At 43.3% G+C, this 27,112-nt stretch overlaps 1 protein-coding gene across 4 annotated transcripts; it reads right to left on the bottom strand.

Moving 5' to 3' along the window:
* Window positions 1–31: 31 nt before the first annotated feature.
* Window positions 32–26,581, bottom strand: LOC129831903 (clathrin heavy chain 1-like). 4 transcript variants are annotated; one of them, XM_055895464.1, is made up of 33 exons: window positions 26,064–26,581; window positions 24,982–25,189; window positions 19,422–19,690; window positions 18,966–19,127; window positions 18,734–18,847; window positions 18,430–18,603; window positions 15,904–16,101; window positions 15,523–15,723; window positions 15,121–15,273; window positions 14,854–14,976; window positions 14,515–14,652; window positions 14,252–14,416; window positions 13,887–14,067; window positions 13,579–13,742; window positions 13,313–13,438; window positions 13,046–13,188; window positions 12,563–12,797; window positions 12,327–12,449; window positions 11,525–11,670; window positions 11,184–11,367; window positions 10,845–11,037; window positions 10,005–10,162; window positions 9,626–9,898; window positions 9,307–9,474; window positions 8,991–9,140; window positions 8,671–8,802; window positions 8,438–8,548; window positions 4,980–5,150; window positions 4,556–4,777; window positions 3,848–3,868; window positions 1,638–1,675; window positions 1,482–1,557; window positions 1,224–1,313 (listed from the first exon to the last, which is right to left on the bottom strand). In XM_055895464.1, the coding sequence occupies exons 1-32, from the start codon at window positions 26,103–26,105 to the stop codon at window positions 1,527–1,529; spliced, it is 4,917 nt and encodes a 1,638-aa protein (XP_055751439.1). In that variant the 5' UTR covers window positions 26,106–26,581; the 3' UTR covers window positions 1,224–1,313; window positions 1,482–1,526. The 4 variants fall into 4 exon arrangements, with proteins under 4 accessions (XP_055751436.1, XP_055751437.1, XP_055751439.1 ...); XM_055895461.1 differs by lacking the exon at window positions 1,638–1,675 and having other exon boundaries at window positions 32–1,313; window positions 26,064–26,580; XM_055895465.1 differs by lacking the exon at window positions 3,848–3,868 and having other exon boundaries at window positions 26,064–26,580.
* Between the last annotated feature and the right edge of the window lie 531 nt (window positions 26,582–27,112).

Here is a 27,112-nt window from a genome sequence, read left to right as displayed (position 1 = left end):
ACACACAGCTCAAAAGTACTTTGGGAATAGATCAAGGTAAATACAGGCTTTTATTTCCGACCATTCTCAACAAATCACTGTATGCTGTAGTACTGAGATCTAATTCTTCATAATAACCATTGAAATACATAACCTACAGGAGTGTTACTGATCTAAACAAGTTGACATTAGGACACCAAAAGGAGCCTGTCCTCCAATTCCTCTATTTGTTCTCAGAGCCAAATCGCACTGTCCGAACCAAACGGGACAGCGCTGTGGAGGACGACGAGTAGGATCGCCACTTTTTTTAATGATCCTTCTTATGTACACACAAACATATGGTCACCTAGAACACCACAACACCTGGCATACACAGACCTCAGCACAAGGAGGGTGGTGAGTAAATACACATGTACGGGTCTGCAGTCAGCCTTCGATCGCCCCTGCATATACACAGACACAGTCTCACACACAAGCACTGTACACAGCAAAACAGGTCACCTAGATTAAAACACACAGAGTCAACAAAGGAGGACTAACATCTACTTGACTGGAGAGCCAGTATAGGCCAAGGGGGATTCAAATTCTTATTTAGATCATTAGATCACACACACTCAGATACATATGTCTATGCATTTAAAACTCCATAAAGCTACACGCCTGTGCAGAATATACTATTGTTACTTAGTGTTGCTAGCTATAGTCATTGAAGTGGCAATATATGTTCAAATATTATGTAACCTTTTTTCAGAATATACAATAATGAAATGCATTATACATACAGACAATAGACAATGTAAACTGTTCACACGTTCAGTACATCAAAATTAAGAGTTTCTATTAGTTTCTTCTCACGACAGTGCAAATCAGATGTTCCAACTACTTCAAAATGGCTAACTGCTTCTTTCTAAGGTCCACTTAAATACATAACATAAACCCGTTAAAAAAAATCATTAAAGGAAGTGTTCAGTAGTCATAAATATGGAATGTGGAAAACCAAGAAAAAAAAGTGGTCCAATTTCTGTTCAAAACAATACAAATAAAAGTAATTCATTGCAGTTAAGGGTGAACAGAATAAAAATTGAATGAGCACAGGTTTGCTTGATGTTTGTCTATTCTGTGAGTAGAAGAACATGGTAGGCTGGTGAGGAACATAAGGAGAGAAACAGATGACTTAGGGGTCGGGGTGGTGGGCATTCACATGCCGTAGCCAAAGCCAGACTGGGGAGGCTGGCCGTAACCGGCGGGTGCGGCTTGGTAGCCGTAACCTCCGTAGCCAGGCTGGGGGGGCACAGCCTGACCAGGGCCTGAAGTGAGCATAAGCTGGGGCGTGCCTGCAACACAGAGGACACTAGCATGAGATCATGCCAAAACTGCTAACACAAACACACTCTAAAGGGTTAACATTGCCTAGGTGCTAAAAATACAAAGCAAGGCATAATAGGCCTGTATTTATAATATATAACAAATAGAGGGGAAGGGTTATGTAGAGGTCGTCATACCATAAACAATGGGCTGGGACTCGGTGTTCTGCTCCTCCTGTTTCCTTAGGGACTCGGAGGCGTCAAGCTTGTCGACCTGAGGCAAGCAGAAAAGTGAGCATGTTAACCAGACACAACCAGCAAGGGGAGCTCTAATGAGACGCCCTTATAACTGACCTCTGGGTTATTTCACTGGCTGGCCGATGGGACCATTCCTGACAGGCAGAGACAAATAAATTCAAGATTAAAACAGGCTGCAAGAGGCAGGCCATGCTACGGGTTTGGGAGTTTTCTTTTTTGTCAGGCATTGTCACTAGTGGCTACTGGTGTTACTAGCTACCAATCTTGACCAGCATTAGGGTTGTAAACGAGTCTAACTTCAGATTAGACACACACAGCTAGGCTTAAACAAAACACAATGGTCCCACCATCCAGCCACCAGATGAATCCATTTCCATGTGTTTGGACTGTATGTGGAGAACCAAACCCATTTCAACAGCTCTAATATGGTCCAACGGCACAGAAACTGAACTACCAGGGATTACAAGCACTACCACAAATGCTAACAAGAAAACTTTCCCTACCATGAAGTAGAACAAACATATCCAACGAATCAACTGGAAACCACAATAATAAAAAAGCTCTAAATGGTAAGATTATATTTATATTAAATTGTCGACCAGCAAATATGGCAAATCTTTATCCTGTCAGTCCTCTTGATTAGTTGTTAAGCAGCTCAGAGCAGGAATTGTAAGACAAGATAAGACTGACAATTCACAAGAAAAAGCGAGCAGCGTCTTGAATGTAAGTGAAACACACAACATTTGCATCCTGAAAATTCACAATATCACTTCTAGAAAAGCATACCGGTAAGTCAACTATGAGTATACTTCTTTCCTGTCAGATCACAAAGTAGGGTTCAGTTCTCTACATACTTGCCTTCTGGCAAAACAGTCAGTACGTTGCTTTAAGATACAGGTAAACAGGCTGTAGGTTCATTGAAGGGGAAAGAGACATGCTGAAGCGGCAGTTAGGTTCATTTCTCTGTTTAGAAGAGTGCATGAGAGGCAGAGAGCCACAGTGGAGGGAGTGTGAGGATGAAGGGATGGTTTGTACGGCCAGTCAAGGCGTCGCGAAGCAGGCACAGCCAACAACGATGTCTCCTAGCCTGTCCAAAGTGCTGCAAATGCTATGGAGGGGGAAACGCATGCTTGCCCTGAACACACTACAAGTTTGTAACACGCGTTCCACACCCTAAGCACACGCAGTACCCCACTTGTCATTGGAGACCACACTTAAGTTCTGGAATAGCAAAGAAACTACAATGCAACTAATAACAAATCAAAGGAACAAAATTATAATAACATACAAAAAACGTCTACATACATGTTCCAATTTTTATTTTCTTTAACTAGGCAAGTCAAGTAAGAACAATTTACAATGACTGCCTACCCCGGGCAAACCCGGACGACGCTGTGCCAATTGTGCGCCACCCCGTTGGGGCTCCCAATCACGGCCGGATGTGATTCAGCCTGGATCTGAACCAGGGACTGTAGTGACGCCTCTTGAACAGATGCAGTGCCTTAGACCACTGCGCCACTCAGGAGCAGGATATTTAACATTAAAACGTTACATTTTTTACTTTGCGAGTTATTTCCGTAAACAGTTATATAAGAAGGAACTCTGAAAGAATGGTCACTTCATCAATTTCCATACAGAGTATGTTCTACACTCCCACTTTACAGCAGTCTACAGCCAAATGTGAGGCTACATAACTTCACTATAAGGACAACATTGAACAATTCAAATGTGGTCCCAGGGCTGTTTTAACATACATTTCAGTACAAATCAAACCTCATTACCCTACCAAGGTTGACCACTAAATGGCAAATGGTACAGATTCTCACAGACTCAAGCCAACAGCAGCTCAGTGATATTACAGAGAGTGGTAGTTTTTCATTAGTATCTACAGGTCTAAGGGAGAGGATTGTCTGACTACAGTAGGTTATCCTTTCCTGTTCCTAGACAGTTACTGAGTTTGCTGGTTTATGTGGACAGCCTCAAAGGAATGGAACTAAACATCCCTCTGTTTTGGTGTTGCTGGGGTGAATGAGTTCCTGAATCCTGATTGGTCAGTCACTGATTCAACCCTGGAACAAAGAGCAATAGCTAACAGAGCCATTCCAAACCCCAGCAGCTCCCCAAAGGCAGGGTGGGAGAGCACCACTCCAGAAGACTCTGGGTGGGTTGTCTAGTCAAGGTGTGGAGTCAGAAGCAGCAGTGACATGGGAGGGGACAGACTCATGCAGTTTCCTCTAGTTTCACTCCTCCAAACTACAGACTACAGGGGGTCAAAAAGAATGACTGGAAATGGACTGGACTTTCACCTTTTCCTTAATCGCATCAACCTGAAAGGGAATTCAGAGAGGCAACTTAAGGAGAAAAAAACACTGAAACTCTCCCTCAACAGAAAAAAATGTGGAATCATCAAATCAACAAAGAAAACAGAAGAAAAATCACAGTGAGAGATGGAAATGAGCCACTTCTGATACAAATGCAAGCTCTAGTACAATTGTTGATGTGGTACTTTTAAGTTAGAATTACAATATTTATCAAACAGATATATTTTATATCAGCAGACTTGTTTCGAAAATATCATTATATTAAGCATAACACAACATGCATCATTTTGTACAAGAGCCCCCCCAGTAGACTATACTACCATTTTGTTCCATCACAAGAAGATAGTTCTGGTATTTCTTGCCATATGACAAATATATGTGGCATGGAGAATACTAAGCAGTATGAAACTCCTGACGTTAACTTTTGTATGGAAAAGTAGCAGAGATGAAAATCAAAAAGAAACATGATTACCGGTATCAGGATCGAGATAAACAGAACAGGATGAGATCGGCTGAAGTTGTGGTTGTCCAAAATCTCCTAAAAGGTGAACTTAAATTGCCTAAGTTTGTGCATCACCATGTTAACAGTACCTACTTTTCACTGGAGACACTGATAGTCTGGTAAGAGTTAGGTCATGTTTAAAATACCCTATGGGGTGAACTGCCATCCGAGGCGTGGCCAGCCTAACCCACCTTGGAGAGGTACTCCCTCATGACCTGGATGAAGTAGGGCATGGAGAAGTCCATGATGTTGTGCCTCCAGGCCGTCTCCAGCACTACGTCAGGCCTCAGCAGGTCGTAGCAGGTGAAGAGGCAGGCGGCAAAGCACTCCTTCTTATCCTCCTCCAGGAACCAGGCCAACAACTCCTCAGCCAGCTCCACGTCTTTTGACTCAGACGCATACTGCATGGCGTCCTACACATCAAAACACCAGACATGCACATCAAAACAGGGGAGACACATGGTGAGATAATTCAGACTGAGTGACATATCTAAAAGCAATGATATGACCCACACATTTTACAAAAACAACAGCAGCATAGGTATCTGTGTGAGCTGAGGGTCACTGGTCTGTAGACAAAATATTAGTTGATATAAAGTTGAGGAGAAGCTGGACCTTGTAGAGTTTGTCCTTCTTGCAGAGTTCCACGCTCTGCTTCCAGCGGTTGTTGCCTTTGAAGAGGTAGGCAGCGATCCTCCTGAACTCAATCAACTCGTGCTTCTCCAGGCCTTGGGCCAGGGTGATGTTGTCAAAATTGTCGTAGGCATCGATGGAGGCACGCAGGGCCTGGACAGGACAGAGTAGTAACAAGAGAGAAAGTCATTTGCATGACAGATAATGGATGCACATTCTTTTTCAACAAAATAATCTTTTCACAATGGTAATTTCAGTGTTTTCAGTTTCTTTTCTCCACAGTATGCATAACAAAGCGTACAGTGAGAAGAAAAAGTATGTGAACCCTTTAGAATTACCTGGATTTCTGCATAAATTGGTCACACAATTTGATCTGATCTACATCTAAGTCACAACAATAGACAAACACAGTCTGCTTATATTAATAACACAAACGAGTATATTTTCTCATGTCTTTATCGAACACAACATGTAAACATTCACAGTGCAGGTTGGAAAAAGTATGTGAACCCTTGGATTTAATAACAGGTTGACCCTCCTTTGGCAGCAATAACCTCAACCAAACATTTTCTGTAGTTGTGGATCAGACCTGCACAATGGTTAGGAGGAATTTGACCATTCCTCTTTACAAAACTGTTTCAGTTCCACAATATTCTTGGGATGTCTGGTGTGAACGGCTCTCGAGGTCATGCCACAGCATCTCAATCGGGTTGAGGTCAGGACTGACTGGGCCACTCCAGATGGCCTATTGTTTTCTGTTCAAGCCATCCTGGTTGTTGATTTACTTCTGTCTAGTGGGTTGTTGTCCTGTTGCGTCACCCAACTTCTGTTGTGCTTCATTTGGCGGAAATATAGCCTAACATTCTCCTGCAGAATGTCTTGATAAACTTGGGAATTCATTTCTGTCGATGATCGCAAGCTGTCCAGGCCCTGAGGCAGCAAAGCAGCCCCAAAACATGATGCTCCCTCCACCATACTTTACAGTTGGGATGAGGATTTGATGTTGGTGTGCTGTGCCTTTTTTTCTCCACATAGTGTGTTCCTTCCTTCCAACCAACACAACTTTAGTTTAATCTGTTCACAGAATATTTTGCCAGTATTTTGCCAGCTGCTCTTTTGCGAACTTCAGACGTTGTAGCAATGTTTTTTTTGGACAGCAGTGGCTTCTTCCGTGGTGTCCTCCCCATGAACACCATTCTTGTTTAGTGATTTACGTATTGTAGACTCGTCAGAGATGTTAGAATCATTCAGAAATTTCTGTAAGTCTTTAGCTGACACTCTAGGATTCTTCTTCACCTCATTGAGCATTCTGCGCTGTGCTCTTGCAGTCATCTTTGCAGGACAGCCACTCCTAGGGAGAGTAGCAACAATTTGTCTTACCGTCGACTGATGAACAGAAGCCTTTAGAGATACTTTTGTAACCCTTTCCAGCTTTATGCAAGTCAACAATTCGTAATCTTAGATCTTCTGAGATCTCTTTTGTTCGAGGCATGGTTCACATCAGGTAATGCTTCTTGTGAATAGCAAACTCAAACTTTGTGGGTTTTTTGTAGGGCAAGGCACTCTAACCAACGTCTCCAATCTCATCTCATTGATTGGACTCCAGTTTAACGGACTCCTGACTCCAACTAGCTTTTGGAGAAGTCATTAGCCTAGGGGTTCACATACTTTCCCCAACCTACACTGTGAATGTTTAAATGATGTATTCAATATAGACAAGAAAAATACAAGAATGTGTGTTACTAGTTTAAGCACACTATGTCTATTGTTGTGACTTACCGGTAGATGAAGATCAAAATTTATGTCAAATTTATGCAGAAATCCAGGTAATTCCAAAGGGTTCACATACAGTTAAAGTCAGAAGTTTCCATACACCTTAAACTGAGTTTAAATGTATTTGGTTTTCACAATTCCTGACATTTAATCCTAGTAAAAATTCCCCATCTTTGGTCAGTTAGATCACCACTTTATTTTAAGAATGTGAAATGTCAGAAGTCTTTCAAAGTCTTATAACATTCCCACTGGGTCAGAAGTTTACATACACTCAATTAGTATTTGGTAGAATTGCCTTGAAATTGTTTAACTTGGGCCAAACATTTCGGGTAGCCTTCCACAAGCTTCCCACAATAAGTTGGGTGAATTTTGGCCCATTCCTCCTGACAGAGCTGGTGTAACAGTCAGGATTGTAGGTCTCCTTGCTCGCACACGCTTTTTCAGTTCTGCCCACACATTTTCTATAGGATTGAGGTCAGGGCTTTGTGATGGCCACTAATACCTTGACATTGCTGTCCTTAAGCCATTTTGCCAACTTTGGAAGTATGCTTGGGGTCATTGTCCATTTGGAAGACCCATTTGCGACCAAGCTTTAACTTCATGACTGATGTCTTGAGATGTTGCTTCAATATATCCACATAATTTTCCATCCTCATAATGCCATCTATTTTGTGAAGTGCATCAGTCTCTCCTGCAGCAAAGCACCCCCACAACATGATGCTGCCACCCCCGTGCTTCACGGTTGGGATGGTGTTCTTCGGCTTGCAAGCATCCCCCCTTTTCCTCCAAACATAACGATGGTCATTAAGGCCCAACAGTTCTATTTTGTTTCATCAGACCAGAGGACATTTCTCCAAAATGTACGATCTTCGTCCCCATGTGCAGTTGCAAACCATAGTCTGGCTTTTTTATGGAAGTTTTGGAGCAGTGGCTTCTTCCTTGCTGAGCGGCCCGTCAGGTTATGTCGATATAGGACTCGTTTTACTGTGGCTATAGATACTTTTGTACCAGTTTCCTCCAGTATTCACAGGGTCCTTTGCTGTTCTGGGATTGATTTGCACCAAAGTACGTTGATCTTTAGGAGACAGAACGCGTCTCCTTCCCGAGCGGTATGATGGCAGCATGGTCCCATGGTGTTTATACTTGCGTACTATTGTTTGTACAGATGAACGCGGTACCTTTAGGCGTTTGGAAATTGCTCCCAAGAATGAACCAGACTTGTGGAGGTCTATATTTTTGTTATGAGGTCTGATTTTCCCATGATGTTTGAAGGTAGGCCTTGAAATACATCCACAGGTACACCTCTAATTGACTCAAATCATGTCAATTAGCCTATCAGAAGCTTCTAAATCCATGACATAATTATCTGGAATTTTCCAAGCTGTTCAAGGGCACAGTCAACTTGGTGTATGTAAACTTCTTACCCAGTGGAATTGTGATACGGTGAATTATAAGTGAAATAATCTGTCTGTAAACAATTGTTGGAAAAATTACTTGTGTCATGCACAAAGTAAATGTCCTAACTGACTTGCCAAAATTATAATTTGTCAACAAGAAATTTGCGGTGTGGTTGAAAAACGAGTTTTAAATGCCTCCAACCTAAGTGTGTAAACTTCTGACTTCAACTGTACTTTTTCTTTCCACTGTATGTTAAAATATCTTAGTACCGCATAGTCTTCCTCCGTGATGAAGAGGTTGTTAAGTGCTTCGTTGACACCTTTGTTGTTGTGGTTCTGCACTGACCGCAAGTACGGCTTGACCAGTGACAGCTGCTTGGTCTGGAGGTGGACAGAGAAAAGTTCAGTCAGTGGACAGTCAAGCAGGTCGTTCTGAATGCCAAATATTGACATACAAGATAGATTGAAAGCTATCAAGTATGGACAGAGTAGCGTCCCAGTACCTTCATGAAGAAGTTGACAGCGCGGGTGTGGTCGAGTCGTGGTGATAACACTATGAGTAGGTCGTTCAGTAACAATGGTTTGAACTCCAGGTAGAACTGGATAGCCTTGTAGTACAACTCCACATTGGCCACCTGGTACGACAAAGCATCATACATTCAGCTGCAGGATGTGGATTTCTATTCAGTGACAAATACTTGGTCTAATACAATGACCATGGAGTACATCTTAACCTTGAGTGACGAACATGACATGTTTGCAAATCTAAAACATGAGATCCAGTCAATGCTGAGATTGGGTGTTGTTGCAGTCAGTCAGTTACCTTGGTGACGATGTCTTTGAACTGTCCTTCCTTCCAGGCATCGGAGGGGTGGCTCATCATGGTGATGATGGCATTGTCAAACTCCTCATACTTGTCATAGAGGAAGACCAGCTCCGCCCACAGGTGGGCCTGCTCTGCAGCCCTCAGGACCTGCAGACACACATTAACATTATCTTCAACCACCTCAAAACAGCACACTGAATCTCTCACACACAAATAACATATGAACAAATAAAATAGGAAGACTATGCAGATCATTTGAATCCCCTTGCATATAGACATCTATGTGGCAGTGTTCTTCCTCTCCCGCTCTTACCTTTGGAATGTTGACTCTGGACCAGAAGAGCTCCAGGTGCTCCCTCATCTTCTGGGGTTTGAACTTGGAGTAGAGGATGGCCAGCTCGGTGAACATGCCCATGTGAGCCCGCTCCAGGCCCAGGGCTGCCTCCAGCATGGTGATAAGCTCCTCAAAGTAAGCACGGTCCTAGAGACAAACACAACCATGGCATCTTCAATCAACACAGGACCATTAAAAACACGCTATGGTATGATTGGGTTAAAAACTCTTGCCTGGATAAGGCAATTGCTATGAGAGTGACTATTGGTAGTAATTGAACCAAATGGTAGTACCTTACCTGGTAGTAATTGATGAGCTCCTCCAGTTCATCAGCATGGACAACAATGTGCAGGCCACACATCTGGGCCAGGCGGAACTCATTCCCATCCACACAGGCGAAGCACACCTCTTTCCAGGTGCGGGTGCTGTTGGCCTTGCGGGCTCCGTCCACGGCGGCCTGGTACTCTCCCAGGTGGACCAGGGTGGACGCTAGCCGCCCGAAGTTGGACACATTGTTGTAGAGCAGCTTGGCCGCATCATACATCTTCTCATCATAACACCTGTCACCCACCTGGTATAGAGAAAGACAATAAGAAAACGTATGATACTGGTCAGCAGTGATGGAGAGGGATGTGTCAGGTAAACCTGTGTGTGTGTATATCGTGTTTGGAGAGTACCTGTTGGATGTGGGCGTTGTTGGGTCCATTGATGAACTCCTCCAGTTCAGCCAGGCGGTTGGTCTTGGCCAGTGCGAAGATGAGCTCTGTCTCCACGTAGGACTCACGTGACTTCTTACGGGCCATCTGAAGGAACTTCACCAGGTCCTCCCAGTTACCTGTGGATAGTAGGGGAACACTAAGCCTTTTTCCCCTCGCCTGGTTGCCATCTCTGTTCAGCTATTACATTCCACTCCTTGTACTCTGTCATTTGCCAGATACTGGTCTTTCTTCAATTCTGAACATTCTATAATTTGAATCATGATTTGATTGTGATTCGATAACCCTCACAGCTATCCTTACGAAAATATTGAAACTATCACCTTTTTTTTCTCTCAGATTGTGTTGGTGTCTGGTTGCTCGGCAACCATTTTGTTTCTCCAGACTAAACCAGTTGGTCAAAAGTTTAGCTCACACCAAAATTCTCAAACTAAATACATACTGCAATTCCAGCCACAAGACATCTTAGCTTTGATTTTATGCCTCAAAATAAAACTTGCCTAGCTAACAGCTAAATGTTTGTTTCGAGGCGCCACATGTTGTCATGGGAAATATGAATGATTTCATTCAACCAATGAGCAACATTGCCAGATATTCAGCTGCATATTGAAGGTTGAGATCGGAGAAAGGCCAGTCTCTTTGGCATATGACACAAGGAGAGGAACCAGAGACTGGTACCCAGACTACATTACCCCCATTTAGATACAGCATGTGAATACCTTCACCTCAAATGGTAAGCCTACATTGAAAAATGTGGTTGCTCGCATGCTGGACATTACTTGGAACAATGTTGTCTCTTACCGCTCTGGGCTGCAGCCTGGCCCACCTCCATGTAGGCAGAGGGGTCGTCAGCCTTGATGTAGGAGTCGATGGCCTCCTTCACCAGACCCTTCTGGAGCTGAGCCTTGGCTAGCTGGCTCCACACTGGAGGCTCATTGCAGCGCTCAGCAAACTCATAGGCCCGGTCCAAGTTCCCAATGTGCTCAATCAGAACCTAAAAACATACAGAAAACTTTTGCCAAGTTCACCTCTTGATCTGTAGAATTCAAGCAGAACAGTAGCATTGTCCACAATGTGAATTGAACCAGCAACCGTTTGGTCAATGGTCCATTTCCCAGAGCAAAAGACTTGACCACTGACCTGCACGGCAGAGGTGTTGACGTCAAACTTCCTGAAGATGGCGAATGCCTCCTCAAAGAGCTCGTTGCTGATGGCGATGTTAGCGATGTCGGGGGCGTCGTAGTTGTCCAGGCGGTTGATGTACTCCATCACACGGGTACGGTCTGCCTTGATGGCTGTTAGAATCAGCAGGTTCTGAAGGTTTCTGAATAAAAACACAGATGAATTCTGCTCAGCATTGACAAAGTAAAACAACAAAAGTTTAACATTCTAAAGCTTCCCGGTATTGAAAGAGCAGACACACAATGGACAGCTCAGTCTGCCAGTGAGCACAGATAGTAGAGCTTCAGTAGCCCTAGTACCTGTGTTCACTGAAGACCGAGTTATCCAGAACGATCTTCTCCAGCAGCTCAATGAGTTCGTTGGGGAGGTCTGCAGTCATGAAGGCCTTGACTGTGACTGACACCTCCTCTGGGTCCTGGGTCTCAGACAGGGCAGTCTGAACAACCTGATAAAAGATAGAAACATAATCAACATCATTCTTTACTCCAGAATGGAGGAAATATTGCCACTTGGAGCCAAAATGGGTCACAAATAACAATTTAACCATCATGAGAAATATGAGGAAAGTGTGGGTGGGGCATCGCAGTAGAGGTTGGGACAATGGTTTTAGTGAGGATGATGTTTGCGTTTCTTATTTTAAAAAAAAAAACATTTATCCCTTTCTCGCCCCAATTTCGTGGTATCCAATTGGTAGTTACAGTCTTGTCTCATCGCTGCAACCCCCGTACGGACTCGGGAGAGGCGAAGGTCGAGAGTCGTGCTTCCTCCGAAACACAACCCAACCAAACCAATGTGTAGGAGGAAACACTGTACACCTGACGACTGTGTCAGCGTGCACGGCCCGCCACTGGAGTCGCTAGTGTGCGATGGGACAAAGACATCCGAGCACCAGCACCATCCCAGCCCAAACCCTCCCCTAACCCGTACGACGCTGGGCCAAATTGTGCACCGACCCATGGATCTCCCAGTCGCAGCCGGCTGCGACAGAGCCTGGATTCTAACCCAGAATCTCTAGTGGCACTGTGATGCAGTGCCTTAGACCACTGCGCCACTCGGGAGCCCCGATGTTTGCATTTCTAACATGCAGGAACAGGTCCATACCTGGTCGATGAGGGGTCTTCTGAATGGGTTACTCTCCAGCAGCACGCTGGCCCACAGCTCAGGGTCTTTACGGCGAACCAGGTAGCGAGACAGACTCTTGAACAGAGAGTTCTCATTGCACACCTTTACAGGAAATGTAAGATGATCAGTATGAGGCCAAACATATGCAAACACTGCTAAGTTACCATTTCAATGTACTAGTCAAGTTAAAATGTATTTCTTATTTCCCCACTCACATTAATGAGCTCCTGGTCACACTGTCCTCTCTCGTAGGCCACGCAGGCCAGGTGGGGGTCCCTCTTCTCACAGTACTTGCCCACTACGCGGCTGTCGTAGAAGGTGTTCTCACGCAGGAAGCGCTCTGGGTTGTTGTTGCTGTCGATGTAGATCTTGGCCAAGGCATTGTGGGTAGCTGGCTCCTCACAGCCATCATGGATACGGGCCTCCAGCCAGGGTAGGAGCAGCTTCAGTCTGGAGACAACACACAGATTTTCACGTTTCAGGCGCTCATGAACTAGACATATTTCCACTTTTAACTGAGTCAAACAGCACCATCTTTCATCTTTTTTCATCACTACTTTCTCTTTCAGAAGTAATGTCACAATTAAATGCACTACAGCTGCAGTTGGTGACAAAAACAAGCCCTCGCAAAACAGGCCCCTTTAATATAAAGCCAGTCTGGGCTGAGAAATCTTTCTCCCTGTCCCCACGCTCCTTACCTGTTCCTCTTCTCCACTTCAGCCACCAGTTCATCAGTGGAGAACTGTCCTTTCACCACCAGGATCAGACTCTTAATCACATCCTCAGCACAGTCCACATCCAGCAGCCCTCCAATCACCACCGGCAGACGGCTGGGGTTCACCTGACACACACATATATATTTTAGTTACAGAACATTTATAAATCACACAGCAGCAGTGACCCTTTAATTCAGTGTGAATAAAGAAGCTGTAAAGTCCTATACAGGTTAATAGGAGGTTGTATACCTTCTGCACATAGATCTCAATGTATTTCTGCAGGGTGTTGCGGTACAAGTAGAGGACCAGGTCGTGGACAAAGTCGAAGCGGTCACACACAATGATCAGGGGTAGCTGATCAGTCAGCTTAGCTTCCTATGAAGAGGCAAGATTCATATCAGCTCACAGAATCAAACTAACATCCAGACCTGGCTTTCAGGGTAATTAACCAAATAAAGACTGAAGTATGCTGAGCTGTGATGTCATGTTGCAGTATGCCTCCTTTTCTCCCTTACCTTGAGGAAGTTCTTGACTCGTTCGGGGTCGTAGCAGTTGCTCTCTCTGCAGATCCTCTCCACCTCTTTGATCTGTCCCGTCTTACAGGCGGCCTGGATGTACTTGAAGTGGACCTCTGGGTCCTGGCTGAAGTTAACAATGGAACCCAGGAAGTAGAACAGACCTGGAATGAACAGAGACAGAACTTAGTCCCTATACAGATAGAGCGAAAGGAAGAACAACTGTGGTTGTTGAGACACTCATGACCATGTTCCATGCAGGTGAGGACAAGACTAGGTGGTTTGCATCAGGTGTATGGTCTGCTTACCTTCAAAGCTCTTGAAGGACTCAAAGAGCTCGGTGAGGGAGTTGGTGGAGAGCTGCTCGTGGTACTTAGAGGCCACCTGGACACATATTTGCAGGTTTTGACGGATGTTGGCCGACAGCATGGCCCGAAGACACTCCAGAGAGTCCTCCACTGATAGGGAGCCAAAAAAGTTCACCAGCCACTGTAGGACAGAGTCAATATATATATACAGTCAGTGCACAGATAGAAGATGCACACATTAGTCAAGGTCACGTTTCTTAAGAGCAAAAAACACACACACATCTCTCTCCAAGACTATGAACATTCTGGTCAAGGACATTCTATTCCATGCAGTGTGTGATTGTGTGTTAGATAGTCTCCTATACCTCAGGGTTGAGCAGGTGTGTATGCACCACAGCCCGTTTGATGTCGTACAGGTCGGTGTAATGCTCCAGAGCCCTCTGCAGCAGGCCAGCCTTCTCACACAGCTGGGCAACGTGGGCACGGTCGTAGTGGGTGAACATCTGGTTGCCCAGGATGGCATCAGCCACCTGAAGTGGGAAAAAAAACAGCATTCATTTAAAATAGAGTCCTCGAGTCAGTGGAACAAAAAATATAAAATTGCTGTGGGGGTGATATGCATGTGTACCTGTGGGGCGTGGACCAGGTTCATCTCCAGCAGGCGTGTCTGCAGAGGCCCCTCAGCAGGCCTGTTGTTTTTCAGGGCGTCCAGGAGGAAGGAGGTACACTGCTGGATCAGGTTATACTCCATAAACACATCAACGATCTGAACAGGGAGACAGACCGACACAAAACATCAGCTACCACACATCATTCATGTTAATGTTTACAGGCTGCATTTGATACAGCCACCTCACAGAAAAGATGAACCAGGTTTTTTCCATTCAGCAAATTTAAATATAAAGGGAAATAGGACGATAAATGAATTCTTGAGGTGGTGAAGACGTTTGGCCCTTTGGCCTCTGACCTGTGTGATGTCAGCCAGCGGCTCCTCGTCCTGCACCAGCATCTGGGAGAACTGCAGGCCTTGTTCTGGACTGATTCTCATCACGTTCCTCAGCAGGAACATCCAGTCTGGGGTGTAACCCACCTAAGAGTGGAAATACGGAAAACATATTGTAGTTCAAAATTGAACACAATCTAATTTGACCATATTACAGAACTCCATTTTGTGTCAAGTCAAATGTTATATTGGACAGGTCTAGTAGATTAAAATAGAAATAACACCACTAACCTTTTTGGCGTAGAGGACAATTTTCTGGAACTGTCCGGTCTCAGCGAAGCACTGGATGACCTTGTTGGGCACGTTGGCCCTGAGATAGACACTGAGGGCCAGAGTGGGGTCCACTGACTTCACCAGGTCCCCCAGCTCCTCTGAACACTCCAGCTGTAGAAGAATACATGCAATGTTCATTCATTGAGACAACTCACAACAAGCTGTGAATCCCTAACCAACACTGTTTCTAACCGAGTCCTAGCCAGCCCAATAGTTAAAGGGATATTTGAACAGACCAGTGCTATATGTTGAGCAACACATAATTGGAACATAAACTGTAAAGCTCAATGTTGAACATCCAAACGTAACAGTGAACATAGCTATAGTATCAGTTTATTATGATAACTATGGTTTCCTTGCCTTGTCCTCTTTCAGCCATTTCTCCAGCAGCTGCTTGCGTCCCTGCTGTAAGACGGGCCTGCACAGCTCCAGGGACTCAAACTTGTTGAGCTGGCCCTGGTCCAGCAGGATGCCAAAGTACTGCAGCAGGGGAGAAGTCTGGCCCGGCTGGGCTGGCACACTCTGGAATTTACGGATGGTGTCTGGGGTACGCAGGATACCCTGGGGTGGAGGAACGGTGCGAAAAATGCAAGATTACATTTTAAAAAGTGTGATTATGATAAAAGACAGAGCAGAAGAAGAAAAAACACCCACAAGGCGGAAATGTGTTTTGCAGACAAAATATCATCACACAGATAGGGATTATGTCATTGTTCGGTCGTTTTGGTGCATTGGCAGTACCTTGGGAGCATTGGCGGCCACCTTGGCAGCCTCAGAATAGTTCCCTGCAGCGAACAGGGTGTTGAACTTGCGGGCGAACAGCTCCTCGGCCCCGGCCAGGTTGTTGCGCACGGCCATACGCAGGGCCAGGTCTGGGTTCTGGAGCACGTTGGTGATGTAGGGGATGATGTTCTCCTCCTCCACACACACTGACAACACCTGGTCAAACACATAACACACAGACAAGGTTAGAGTCCACTCCTATACAGACATGAAAATATGTGTACTATTACATTAGTTTATATGTAGAGACAATTGTAAGAAAATTGGTATACCATTCCTTTGTTAATCTCATATTTATTCCAAATTGAATTGACTGTAAAAAAAGATTTGCTGCTGGAATAGAGAATGGTATTTGTGAATTAGGCTTGGTAGATTCATGAAGTACACAGATGGCCATCCCCATGGAGCAGTGTGTGTGTGTGTGTGTATGTACAGTGGGGAGAACAAGTATTTGATACACTGCCGATTTTGCAGGTTTTCCTACTTACAAAGCATGTAGAGGTCTGTAATTTTTTTTCATAGGTACACTTCAACTGTAAGAGACGGAATCTAAAACAAAAATCCAGAAAATCACATTGTATGATTTTTAAGTAATTAATTTGCATTTTATTGCATGACATAAGTATTTGATCACCTACCAACCAGTAAGAATTCCGGCTCTCACAGACCTGTTAGTTTTTCTTTAAGAAGCCCTCCTGTTCTCCACTCATTACCTAACTGCACCTGTTTGAACTCGTTACCTGTATAACTGTCCACACACTCAAACAGACTCCAACCTCTCCACAATGGCCAAGACCAGAGAGCTGTGTAAGGACATCAGGGATACAATTGTAGACCTGCACAAGGCTGGGATGGGCTACAGGACAATAGGCAAGCAGCTTGGTGAGAAGGCAACAACTGTTGGCGCAATTATTAGAAAATGGAAGAAGTTCAAGATGACGGTCAATCACCCTCGGTCTGGGGCTCCATGCAAGATCTCACCTCGTGGGGCATCAATGATCATGAGGAAGGTGAGGGATCAGCCCAGAACTACATGGCAGGACCTGGTCAATGACCTGAAGAGAGCTGGGAGCACAGTCTCAAAGAAAACCACTAGTAACACACTACGCCATCATGGATTAAAATCCTGCAGCGCATGCAAGGTCCCCCTGCTCAAGCCAGCGCATGTCCAGGCACGTCTGAAGTTTGCCAATGACCATCTGGATGATCCAGAGGAGGAATGGGAGAAGGTCATGTGGTCTGATGAGACAAAAATAGAGCTTTTTGGTCTAAACTCCACTCGCCGTGTTTGGAGGAAGAAGAAGGAAGTACAACCCCAAGAACACCATCCCAACCGTGAAGCATGGAGGTGGAAACATCATTCTTTGGGGATGCTTTTCTGCAAAGGGGACAGGACGACTGCACCGTATTTAGGGGTTGGATGGATGGGGCCAAGTATCGCGAGATCTTGGCCAACAACCTCCTTCCCTCAGTAAGAGCATTGAAGATGGATCGTGGCTGGGTCTTCCAGCATGACAACGACCCGAAACACACAGCCAGGGCAACTAAGGAGTGGCTCCGTAAGAAGCATATCAAGGTCCTGGAGTGGCCTAGCCAGTCTCCAGACCTGAATCAAATAGAAAATCTTTGGAGGGAGCTGAAAGTCCGTATTGCCCAGCGACAGCCCCGAAACCTGAAGGATCTGGAGAAGGTCTGTATGGAGGAGTGGGCCAAACCTGGTCAAGAACTACAGGAAACGTATGATCTCTGTAACTGCAAACAAAGGTTTCTGTACCAAATATTAAGTTCTGCTTTTCTGATGTATCAAATACTTATGTCATGCAATAAAATGCTAATTAATTACTTAAAAATCATACAATGTGATTTTCTGGATTTTTGTTTTAGATTCCGTCTCTCACAGTTGAAGTGTACCGATGATAAAAATTACAGACCTCTACATGCTTTGTAAGTAGGAAAACCTGCAAAATCGGCAGTGTATCAAATACTTCTCCCCACTGTATGTATGTGTTTGATACATAAAGATGGAAAGGAGCAGCAGGCTTGGAGGGTTAGCGAGCCAGGAGCTTTATAAGGAGATTAGGATGCCTGATGGGACCTCCAACTGTGTTTCACATGGTGCTCACTGCTGGAGGCGCCGTTTGAGCAGCTATATACAAGGCTTCCCTCAGCCAAGGTCACCAAGTGACACACACACGTCAATCATACTCTTAAGAGACAAAAGCACACTGCCACACAATTTCTAACACACACTTTTTAATAAATGGGACTCTCAAACCATCACACAGGTATAGTATTTGTGATTTCTGAGGAGAGCTGGAGCAGTGGGCTCTACAGACATGGATCAGCTTTCCATCCTCCTGAATATTTAATGGCTCTGTGTGTTTTGGACAGGAAACTCATTGATCAGCTCACTGGTATTTGGTTACTGCTGATAAAAGGACTAACACACTCCCCTTCACTCCCGGCTACCCAGTGGAGACTTACCTGTCCTTTCCTGTTGACTCCAATGATGCCAGCTGTTGGTTCATGTGGGGCTGTAACAAAGATGGTCTCCCCGCTGATCCGGTTCATGTAAATACAGGTGCCAGTCTCCAGGTCATACAGGTGGATGTAGCCATATTTGGTGATGAGAAAGACAACATCCTGCTTAGAGCTGATCTAGAGGACAGAGAGCAGGGACACAAGTCTTCAGTAGCTGTATCATAGCGGGTATTAATGCTGAGGCCCTGCATGTCTGTATGGAATAGGTATGAGTGCTTGTCCGTCTACTGTGAAGTGGTTCCAGTACCTGCATGGCTACAGGGAAGTCATTCTGGGCCTCAGGAGGGAAGAACACGTCCACTGCCTTCTTTGGAAATGGCTGATTGCCTGTTGGTGGGGTCCCCACTTCAATTATGTGTAACTAGAAAAGCAAAAACATATTCAGAAGAAAAATAACATCTCCCATTCTCCCCCCCCCCCCCCATTAAATTACAGCACTTGCTGACTACTCCATGTCCATGCTGAGCGGAGAGTCCTACCTTTCCTCCAGCTTGCCCTCGGACAGCGAAGCAGAACAGTGTGGATTCCTCTGTGTTGCCCTCCATTTTGAACTGGGCAAAGCCTGCGGCGTGGCCCTCAATGGGCTGGGACACCTTCCTGTCCACAGAGTACAGCTGCATGGCTCCCACCACACGGTTTTGCTAAAATGAGGGAAAACACATACTGTATAAGAGCTTGTGTTACAGCAGTCTTTTCCAGTGGTAAATAAGCCTTCAGGGCAGAACATTTCATGACGCTGTTCAAGCTTCAATACAGCTAAAAAGCAAGAGATTAGCCTCTATCAGGTCAGTGTATTGCTGTACAGTAGTGTGGACACTCACACGGATTAACTTCTATGACCAACTGATTATTTAAAAAAAAAATGCAAGTCACTTTACAGTAGATTACAGCTAGTGTCAACCAGAAATACAATCTAATTCCTTCTATTTCACTACCTGTGCTGAAATCCCAATGAGAAGCAGCCATTTCTGTTTGGCGTCGGTGCGGTAGTTGATGATTTGACAGCCTGCAAGGCTAGAGTGTCGGTCAAAGACTTTGACTGGCTGGGAGTCTCCCTCCATGCTCCAATGGTAGACGGCATTGTCTGTGACAAGTGCTACAGTGTTGAGGGAGATCCATTTCCAGAAAGTGACATCATCAGTCATGGTGTGAGCCTTCATCTTGCTCTTCATCTCAATGTTGAAAATCTGGAGGGTTTTTGCAGCTGAAAATTCATACAGAAAAAGGTATGATATAGCACTTGCCTAGTTAAATAAAATAAATAAACATTATCACCACTAACTAATGTCAACTACTAATCCCCACACACAAACATTAAACCATAGGGGAAATTAAAATACTGTAATAGCAAATTCTACTTGATTTAGAAATATTGGTAGTCATGGTTCGGTGCGAGCACCCCTAAATGACCATACAAAACAGCACTTGCAATGTAGAAAGCAAGACCACAGCGGACAACCAATAATATGGTCAGAAATGCATCCAGTTATGAAAACATTCAATACAAAAAGGCCAAGACAAGGTCAAGACATTGACCAATCCAGATGAGGCTAATAAGCAACAACCTCTAGGGACTGGGTGAATTGACAACTTACAAACAAGTGCCTTCAGAAAGTTCATACCCCATGACTTATTCCAACATTTTGTTGTATTACAACCTGAATAATTCAAAATGGGTTAAATACATTTATCAACCATCTATGCAAAACACCACATAATAACCAAGTGAAAACATGGGTTTTTGAAATGTTGCAAATTTACTGAAAATGAAATACAGAAATTTCTCTTTTACATAAGCATTCACACTCCTGAGTCAATACTTTGTAGAAGTACATTTGGCAGCAATTACAGCTTTGAGTAGTCTTGGGTATGTCTATCAGCTTTGGACAACTGGATTTGGGGATTTCCCCCCATTCTTCCTTGCAGATTTTGTCAAGCTGTTAAGTTAGATGGGGATCAGCAGTGAAGTAAAGTCTTTCCACAGAGTTTCAATGGGATTCAAGTCAGGGCTTTGGCTGGGCCACTCAAGGCCTTTTACATTATTGTTCTGAAGCGATTCCAGCGTTGCTTTGGTTATATGCTTGGGGTCATTGTCCTGTTGGAACATAAATCCTGTCACCAGTCAAAGTCGTTTGTACTCTGAAGCAAGTTCTCATCAAGGACTTGCCTGTATTTTGCTTTATTCATTGTTCCCACTTTACCAGTCATCCCCATAGCATGATGCTGCCACCACCATGCTTCAGGTAGGGATGGTGTTAACCAGGCACAGCTCATCACCTGTCTTTCTCCAGACATAGCGCTCTGCATTCAGGCCAGAGTATCTCATTAGACCACAGAATCTTTTGCCTTATGCTCTGTCTTTCACGTGCCTTTTTGCAAACTCCAGGCGTGAGGTCATGTGCGTTTTTCTCAGGAGTGGCTTCCGTCCAGCCACACTCCCTTAAAGCCCACATTGGTGAAGTGCTGTAGAGACTCTTGTCCTTCTGGCAGGTTCTTCCATCTCAGCCAAGGAACTCTGTAGTTCTGTCAGAGTGGTCATTGGGTTCTTGGTCACCTCCCTGACCAAGGTCCTTCTTTCCCGGTTGCTCAGTTTGGTCTGACAGCCAGCTCTAGGCCGAGTCTGGGTAGTTCCATATTTTTTTCCATTTCCCAATGATGGAGACCACTGTGCTCTTGGAAACATTCTAGAAATTGTTTTATACGTTCCCCAGATATATTCCTCATCACAATTCTCTCAGACTTCATGGTATAGTTTCTGCTCTGACATGCACTGTCAACTGTGGGACCTTACATAGACAGGTGTGTTTCTTTCTAAATCATGTCAAAACAATTGAATTTGCCAAAAGTCCAATCAAGTTGTAGTGACATCAAGGATGATCAAAATAAGTTGGATGCACCCGAGCTCAATTTCGAATGTCACAGCAAAGGGGTGTGAATACTTATGTAAATTAGATTTCAGTATTTTATTTTCAATCAATTTGCAAGCATTTTTAAAAACATGTTTTCACTTTGTCATTATGGGGTATCAACACTTTTTTTTAATCAATTTTGAATTCAGGCTTTAACAACAAAAGCCAAAGGCTGTATAAGGCCCTTCTACTCAAGTCCTAACGTATCTGCTTAGTTATAAGTCAACTTCAGGGGTGTGAATCTGGAGTTCAAGCAGCTCTACAGGATTCCTAACCCACTATTAATCCTGAGATGAATGAAGGAGTTTTGGTTGGGTCTGAATGCAGATTAACGCAAGACCACAAAGCACAAACAGATGTGATGAGGAACGAGAAGTGTCTTGGGATGCACCGACTGCCACCAATTTAATTTCAGGCTTTCCAATCACTGGCTTATTATTGGAGCAACGAAAGAGTTTCCTAGTCATTCATTTCTTGTGGCTGTAGCCTATGATGACCCTGCTATAGTTTTCACATTTTACCATCGAAAAGCACAGCCTACAGTACCAGTCAAAAGTTTGTGCAAAGCTGTCATCAAGGCAAAGGGTGGCTACTTTGAAGAATCTCAAATATATTTGGATTTCTAGAACACTTTTTTGGTTACTACATGATTCCATGTGTGTCATTTCATAGTTTTGATGTCTTCACTATAATTCTACAATGTAGAAAATGGAAAAATAAATGAAAACCCTTGAATGAGTAGCTGTGTCCAAACTTTTGACTGGTACTGTACGTCTGTCTATAGGCCTATGTGTCCTGTTGTGTAATCTTAAAACACCTGGACTACAAATCACAGAGCTTAAAAAAAAATATAAAAACAAAAGGCTAGCCCATCTAATGCAGAGATATGACACATTTGAACAGTTATCTTGCCTGACAAGTAAACAATTAAAATATAATACATTATAGGCTACATAGAGACCAATATACAGGGGGGGGGGGGTGTCAACACAAAAATACAAATGAATTTGGCTACCATAGTCCAGCACTGAAATAAATATTGCATTGCATATCAGCTTTTCCTGTAGTCTAATAATATGCAGAATCTGCAATACATTTGGTCTCTGAATACAAGTCTCTCTCTTACACTGCAGTCAAGGACGCACTGACAAAATCATGCAAACCATGACTACTTCGGCCTATAGGCCAAGACCAGCTCTCAAACTGGATATAGGCATAATAGGTGCACGAATAACAAATTATCAAAAGTTATCCCAAGGATCTTGCTTCAGAGGAATATTTCACCGTCTCAGCCAGTGCAAGCCTTGATCTCTAGGCCATTGAGACAGTAGTATGCAATGTGCCATAACGGGGACTTGTCGATATAAAAAGGTGCACATTGGTACATGGCATACGCAGTAGAGGTCGACCGATTATCGGAATGGGCCGATTTCAAGTTTTCATAACAATCGGAAATCGGTATTTTTGGGCACCGATTTTTTTTTAAATTTTTTAACACCTTTATTTAACTAGGCAAGTCAGTTAAGAACACATTCTTATTTTCAATGACGACCTAGGAACGTTCTGCCTTGTTCAGGGGCAGAACGACAGATTTTTAACCTTGTCAACTCGGGGGATTCAATCTTGCAACCTTACAGTTAACTAGTCCAATGCTCTAACACCTGATTACATTGCACTCCACGAGGAGCCTGCCTGTTAGCGAATGCAGTAAGCTAAGGTAAGTTGCTAGCTAGCATTAAACTTATCTTATAAAAAACAATCAATCAATGACTGTCATTGCTCCAATGTGTACTTAACCATAAACATCAATGCCTTTCTTAAAATCAATACACAAGTATATATTTTTAAACCTGCATATTTAGCTAAAGGAAATCCAGGTTAGCAGGCAATATTAACCAGGTGAAATTGTGTCATTTCTCTTGCTTTCATTGCACGAAGAGTCAGGGTATATGCAACAGTTTGGGCCGCCTGGCTCTTTGCGAACTAATTTCCCAGAATTTTACGTAATTATGACAACATTGAAGGTTGTGCGATGTAACAGGAATATTTAGACTCATGGATGCCACCCGTTAGATAAAATACGGAACGGAATAAACGTTTTGTTTTCGAGGTGATAGTTTCCGGATTAGTCAAAGGTATATGGTTTAGAGAGAAATAGTCGACGCGTTATAATTCCTGTAATAACTTGCAGCTGAATTTGAAAGGGGTTCCTTCGTTATTTTACTGTTCATGTCTTCCATAGAGAATGTCTTGATCTACTTCAAATAAGGTCTGTGTTTCGTGCAGGCTTAAACCGCCTCGACGTTTTGCTACCCGTGTAAATCTCACTAGGATAAGATAACGTTTGTCAACATATTTTCATAAATCCACTCTACAAAATGTTTTAATCTTCGCTTATATTTAGCCAATATTGATCAGTTACCTTGTCCTATGGATATCTACACAGTTATAAAATTGGCACGGTGATGTAAGCCTACACGAAACACAGACCTTATTTAAAGTGAATCTAAAAATATCCTATGGAATAAATGAAGGAACCGCTTTTCAGATTTTGCTAGGTGTCATGGGAATTATGACTCGCACTTTGGTTGTCAATTCTTACCATGCCCATTATTAAAATAGGATTTCCTGCATATAGAAATTAAAGTTTTTGTTTTCAACATTCATCACAGGTAACTTAAACTCTATTTTTATTCAAACAGTTGAGAGTATTTGTCTCCTAAGCAGACTCTTCAGTATCATTGTCACTTCAGAGCTGTGTGCGTGTGTGTGTATTTATGTATTATATTAAGTTAAAATAAAAGTGTTCATTGAGTATAGTTGCAATTGTCACTATTACAAAAGTGTGTGTGTGTGTGTATGATATATATAAATATTTAAAAATAAAAAATAATCATCTGATTAATCGGTATCGGCTTTTTTTTGTCCTCCAATAATCGGTCGACCTCTAATACGCAGACGTTTTTACTTCAGGGATTTTTTCCCTCTACCCTAGAGGTCTTGATGTATTTCCATATTCTGTTTGTCATTTATCCTATATCCTCCCGCTCTTTAAATCATCCCCCTTGTGCTTCCATTCTACTTTCTAACACTCCTTCCTATGTAAACAGAACATACACAGTACTGGACAGATATTCCAACACAGTGCAAACATGATTACAACTTCCACAACTCATGATATATAAAATCCAACTCACCGTCTGCAAACATATAAGAGAGCATTAAGAAACGAAAAGAGCAAAAACAAGCAAAATAGACAAGCATTCATGATTTTATGACAATTTTATCAGTGTACAAAGGAGTTAAATAATTTCAAATTTGACTATAAATTGCAAATTACAAGCAGTTTTACTACAGGCCTGTATATGGTCATTAACATACAAAGCAGAATGTGACAGGTCTAGATCAATAACTTACTGACAAACATTAGGACAGCAACACACAGGGAAATGATGGTCTACAGCAGTCAAAGTTGTAGTTAACCACTTAGTTTGGGTGAATTCAATTGTTAAAAACACAGCCTCTGTACATATTAGTTGAGTGAAAGGAAACAGTTCAGGGGGTTGGGGTAAGTGGAAGTACTTACCTTTGAGTGCAATAACTTTGCTAGCAGGGTTCATGATGGCGCTATCTGCAGAGATGGGTCTACGGATGGGAGTGTTGGGGTCGGCCATATCAATGATGACCACCTGTGCCTGCTCGCCCACCTTCTCTCTTATACAGATGAACTTATCAGACTCCATAGTCAGGGTGCTGAATCCAATGTTAGCTGGGTTGATCCCCAGGTTCTGGAGCTAAAGGAAATGGAATTACATTTTTTTAATGATTTATTGAAAAAACTATTGCTATCGTGACTGTGTTGCAGAGGTGGTTCTGTGAACACTGCTTGCATGATGAGTGAGTAATCTTGTCTGAGACCTGAACATGTTGGCTCCTGTCCTGGAACTAATGCCTAAGCTTTAGTTCAGTGGGCTAACTGGCCTCAAGGCCCATGCACAGGCTCATTGATTAAGATGTTATGTTGATGATGATTCGTGATGTAGTTAGCCATTTGTAAAGACTGAAACGCATTACCCTTTTATCATGCTATAGCCATATAGCTAGCTACATCCAAACAAATAATACTAGTACTAACTAGCTAGCTATGCTGTTTTGACCAGCATAGAACTACTGTCTGTTGATTAAGCCAATTTAGATTACTCAACACCTGCCTTACTTGAATGAAGGTCCAAGGTAATCTAATAAGATCAGTGTCAGACTAGCAGACATAGCTAAATGCATCTGGCTGTTATTGAATAGACTGTCACGCAGAAACATCATCGTTCTAGTTAAGTAGCTAGCTATTAAATATGTTTGAGTTAGCAGGCCAATACAAATAGTAGCGGTCATACGAAAGCAGTTTGTTAACGTTACGTTTGATGGCAACCCTAGAAAGTTAACTGGCTAACTGACACACCGTGGTAGTCTTTTCGCTAGCTAGTTAACATGACATGGCAACGGGGGAGGAGAGGTCATTCATTTCGCTGCAGGTGTTGGACTGCTAGCTACAGTTATCTTAGCTAGCTAGTTAGCGAAAATCATCAAGCAGTCGAGACAAATCTGGAGATGTGTAGCGCGATAGCTACACTACCTGGTCACGATTAGTATTTAGTTATATTGTTTTCATACCTGCAGGTGCTCCTGGAAGCGGATAGGTAGTATTTGTGCCATTGCGGGTTTTCCTTTGCTTCTACGGTGTCCTGAAATTCTAGCTAAGCAGCTACAATAGCTGGCTAGGTTAGCACTGTGCTAGCTACGACCTCCTCACTCACGATTCGTAAATCGTAGTCAGACAGTGAATATTTACGTCCAATCAATGTGTTATTTTGTATATTTTCTTAGTCGTGATTCCAAAATCGTATGTCAAGTGCAGCCGCCGGATGTTTGTGCGTTTTCTCCACTGCCTGAATGGATGGCAGTGGCTTTAGCACTGATCTCAGTCCAAACCTGCAATGGTGGCGGAAACGACTCAGAATCAGAGATGGAAGAGGAAGCGAGATATCCCACTCCAAGTGTTTTGTTTATACGGTTAATGAACTAAGCCGACAAGACCAAGCTGCTGTCGCATTGAGAACCACCCCTTAAGTAAACCGGAATTGTGAAACATTTTCAGAGTTAAACGGCCTGAGTAAAACATCTTCATTTGCCACCATCTTTGTCAGAATGTTCTCAATCCGGAAACAGCTGGGGATATCTTGGGAAGGACATCCCAACATGATCGTTCCATCTGTGATTTCATCTTTGCTTTCGACATGGAACGGTCTAAAACACACTTTAATGTGTATAATTGGCCAAACACTTATTGACTCTTATTTTACAATTAGTTCCAATTTTTGTCACGTCATTCGTCCTTTTACATCAGTTCCGGATTAATCACGCTTCAGACAGGCAGCTGATTTTGAATGCACCCTCTGCATGAATATGTTGATATGTTTCAATATCGTGTCTATCACAGGGTCTCAGCTCTAGAATGACTGATTTGTCATTAAATAAATTCAAAACATAGAACAGCACATGTCATGCATGCTACTGTCCATAATGTCCTGTAGTACTGTCCCATGCAGGTCCTTTCTGAATTATTGTATAATTTTGTGGATAGCCTACCATTTGATCCCAGTAAATGCAAAGTGGGATCCTACCCTAACCATAGATCTAACCCTGACCCCAAGGAACATCAA

Source organism: Salvelinus fontinalis, chromosome 33, assembly GCF_029448725.1.
Source record: "Salvelinus fontinalis isolate EN_2023a chromosome 33, ASM2944872v1, whole genome shotgun sequence".
Classification (NCBI taxonomy): Eukaryota; Metazoa; Chordata; class Actinopteri; order Salmoniformes; family Salmonidae; genus Salvelinus; species Salvelinus fontinalis.
Note: the sequence above shows the minus strand (reverse complement) of the source record. Positions and strands in the feature narration are given on the sequence as shown.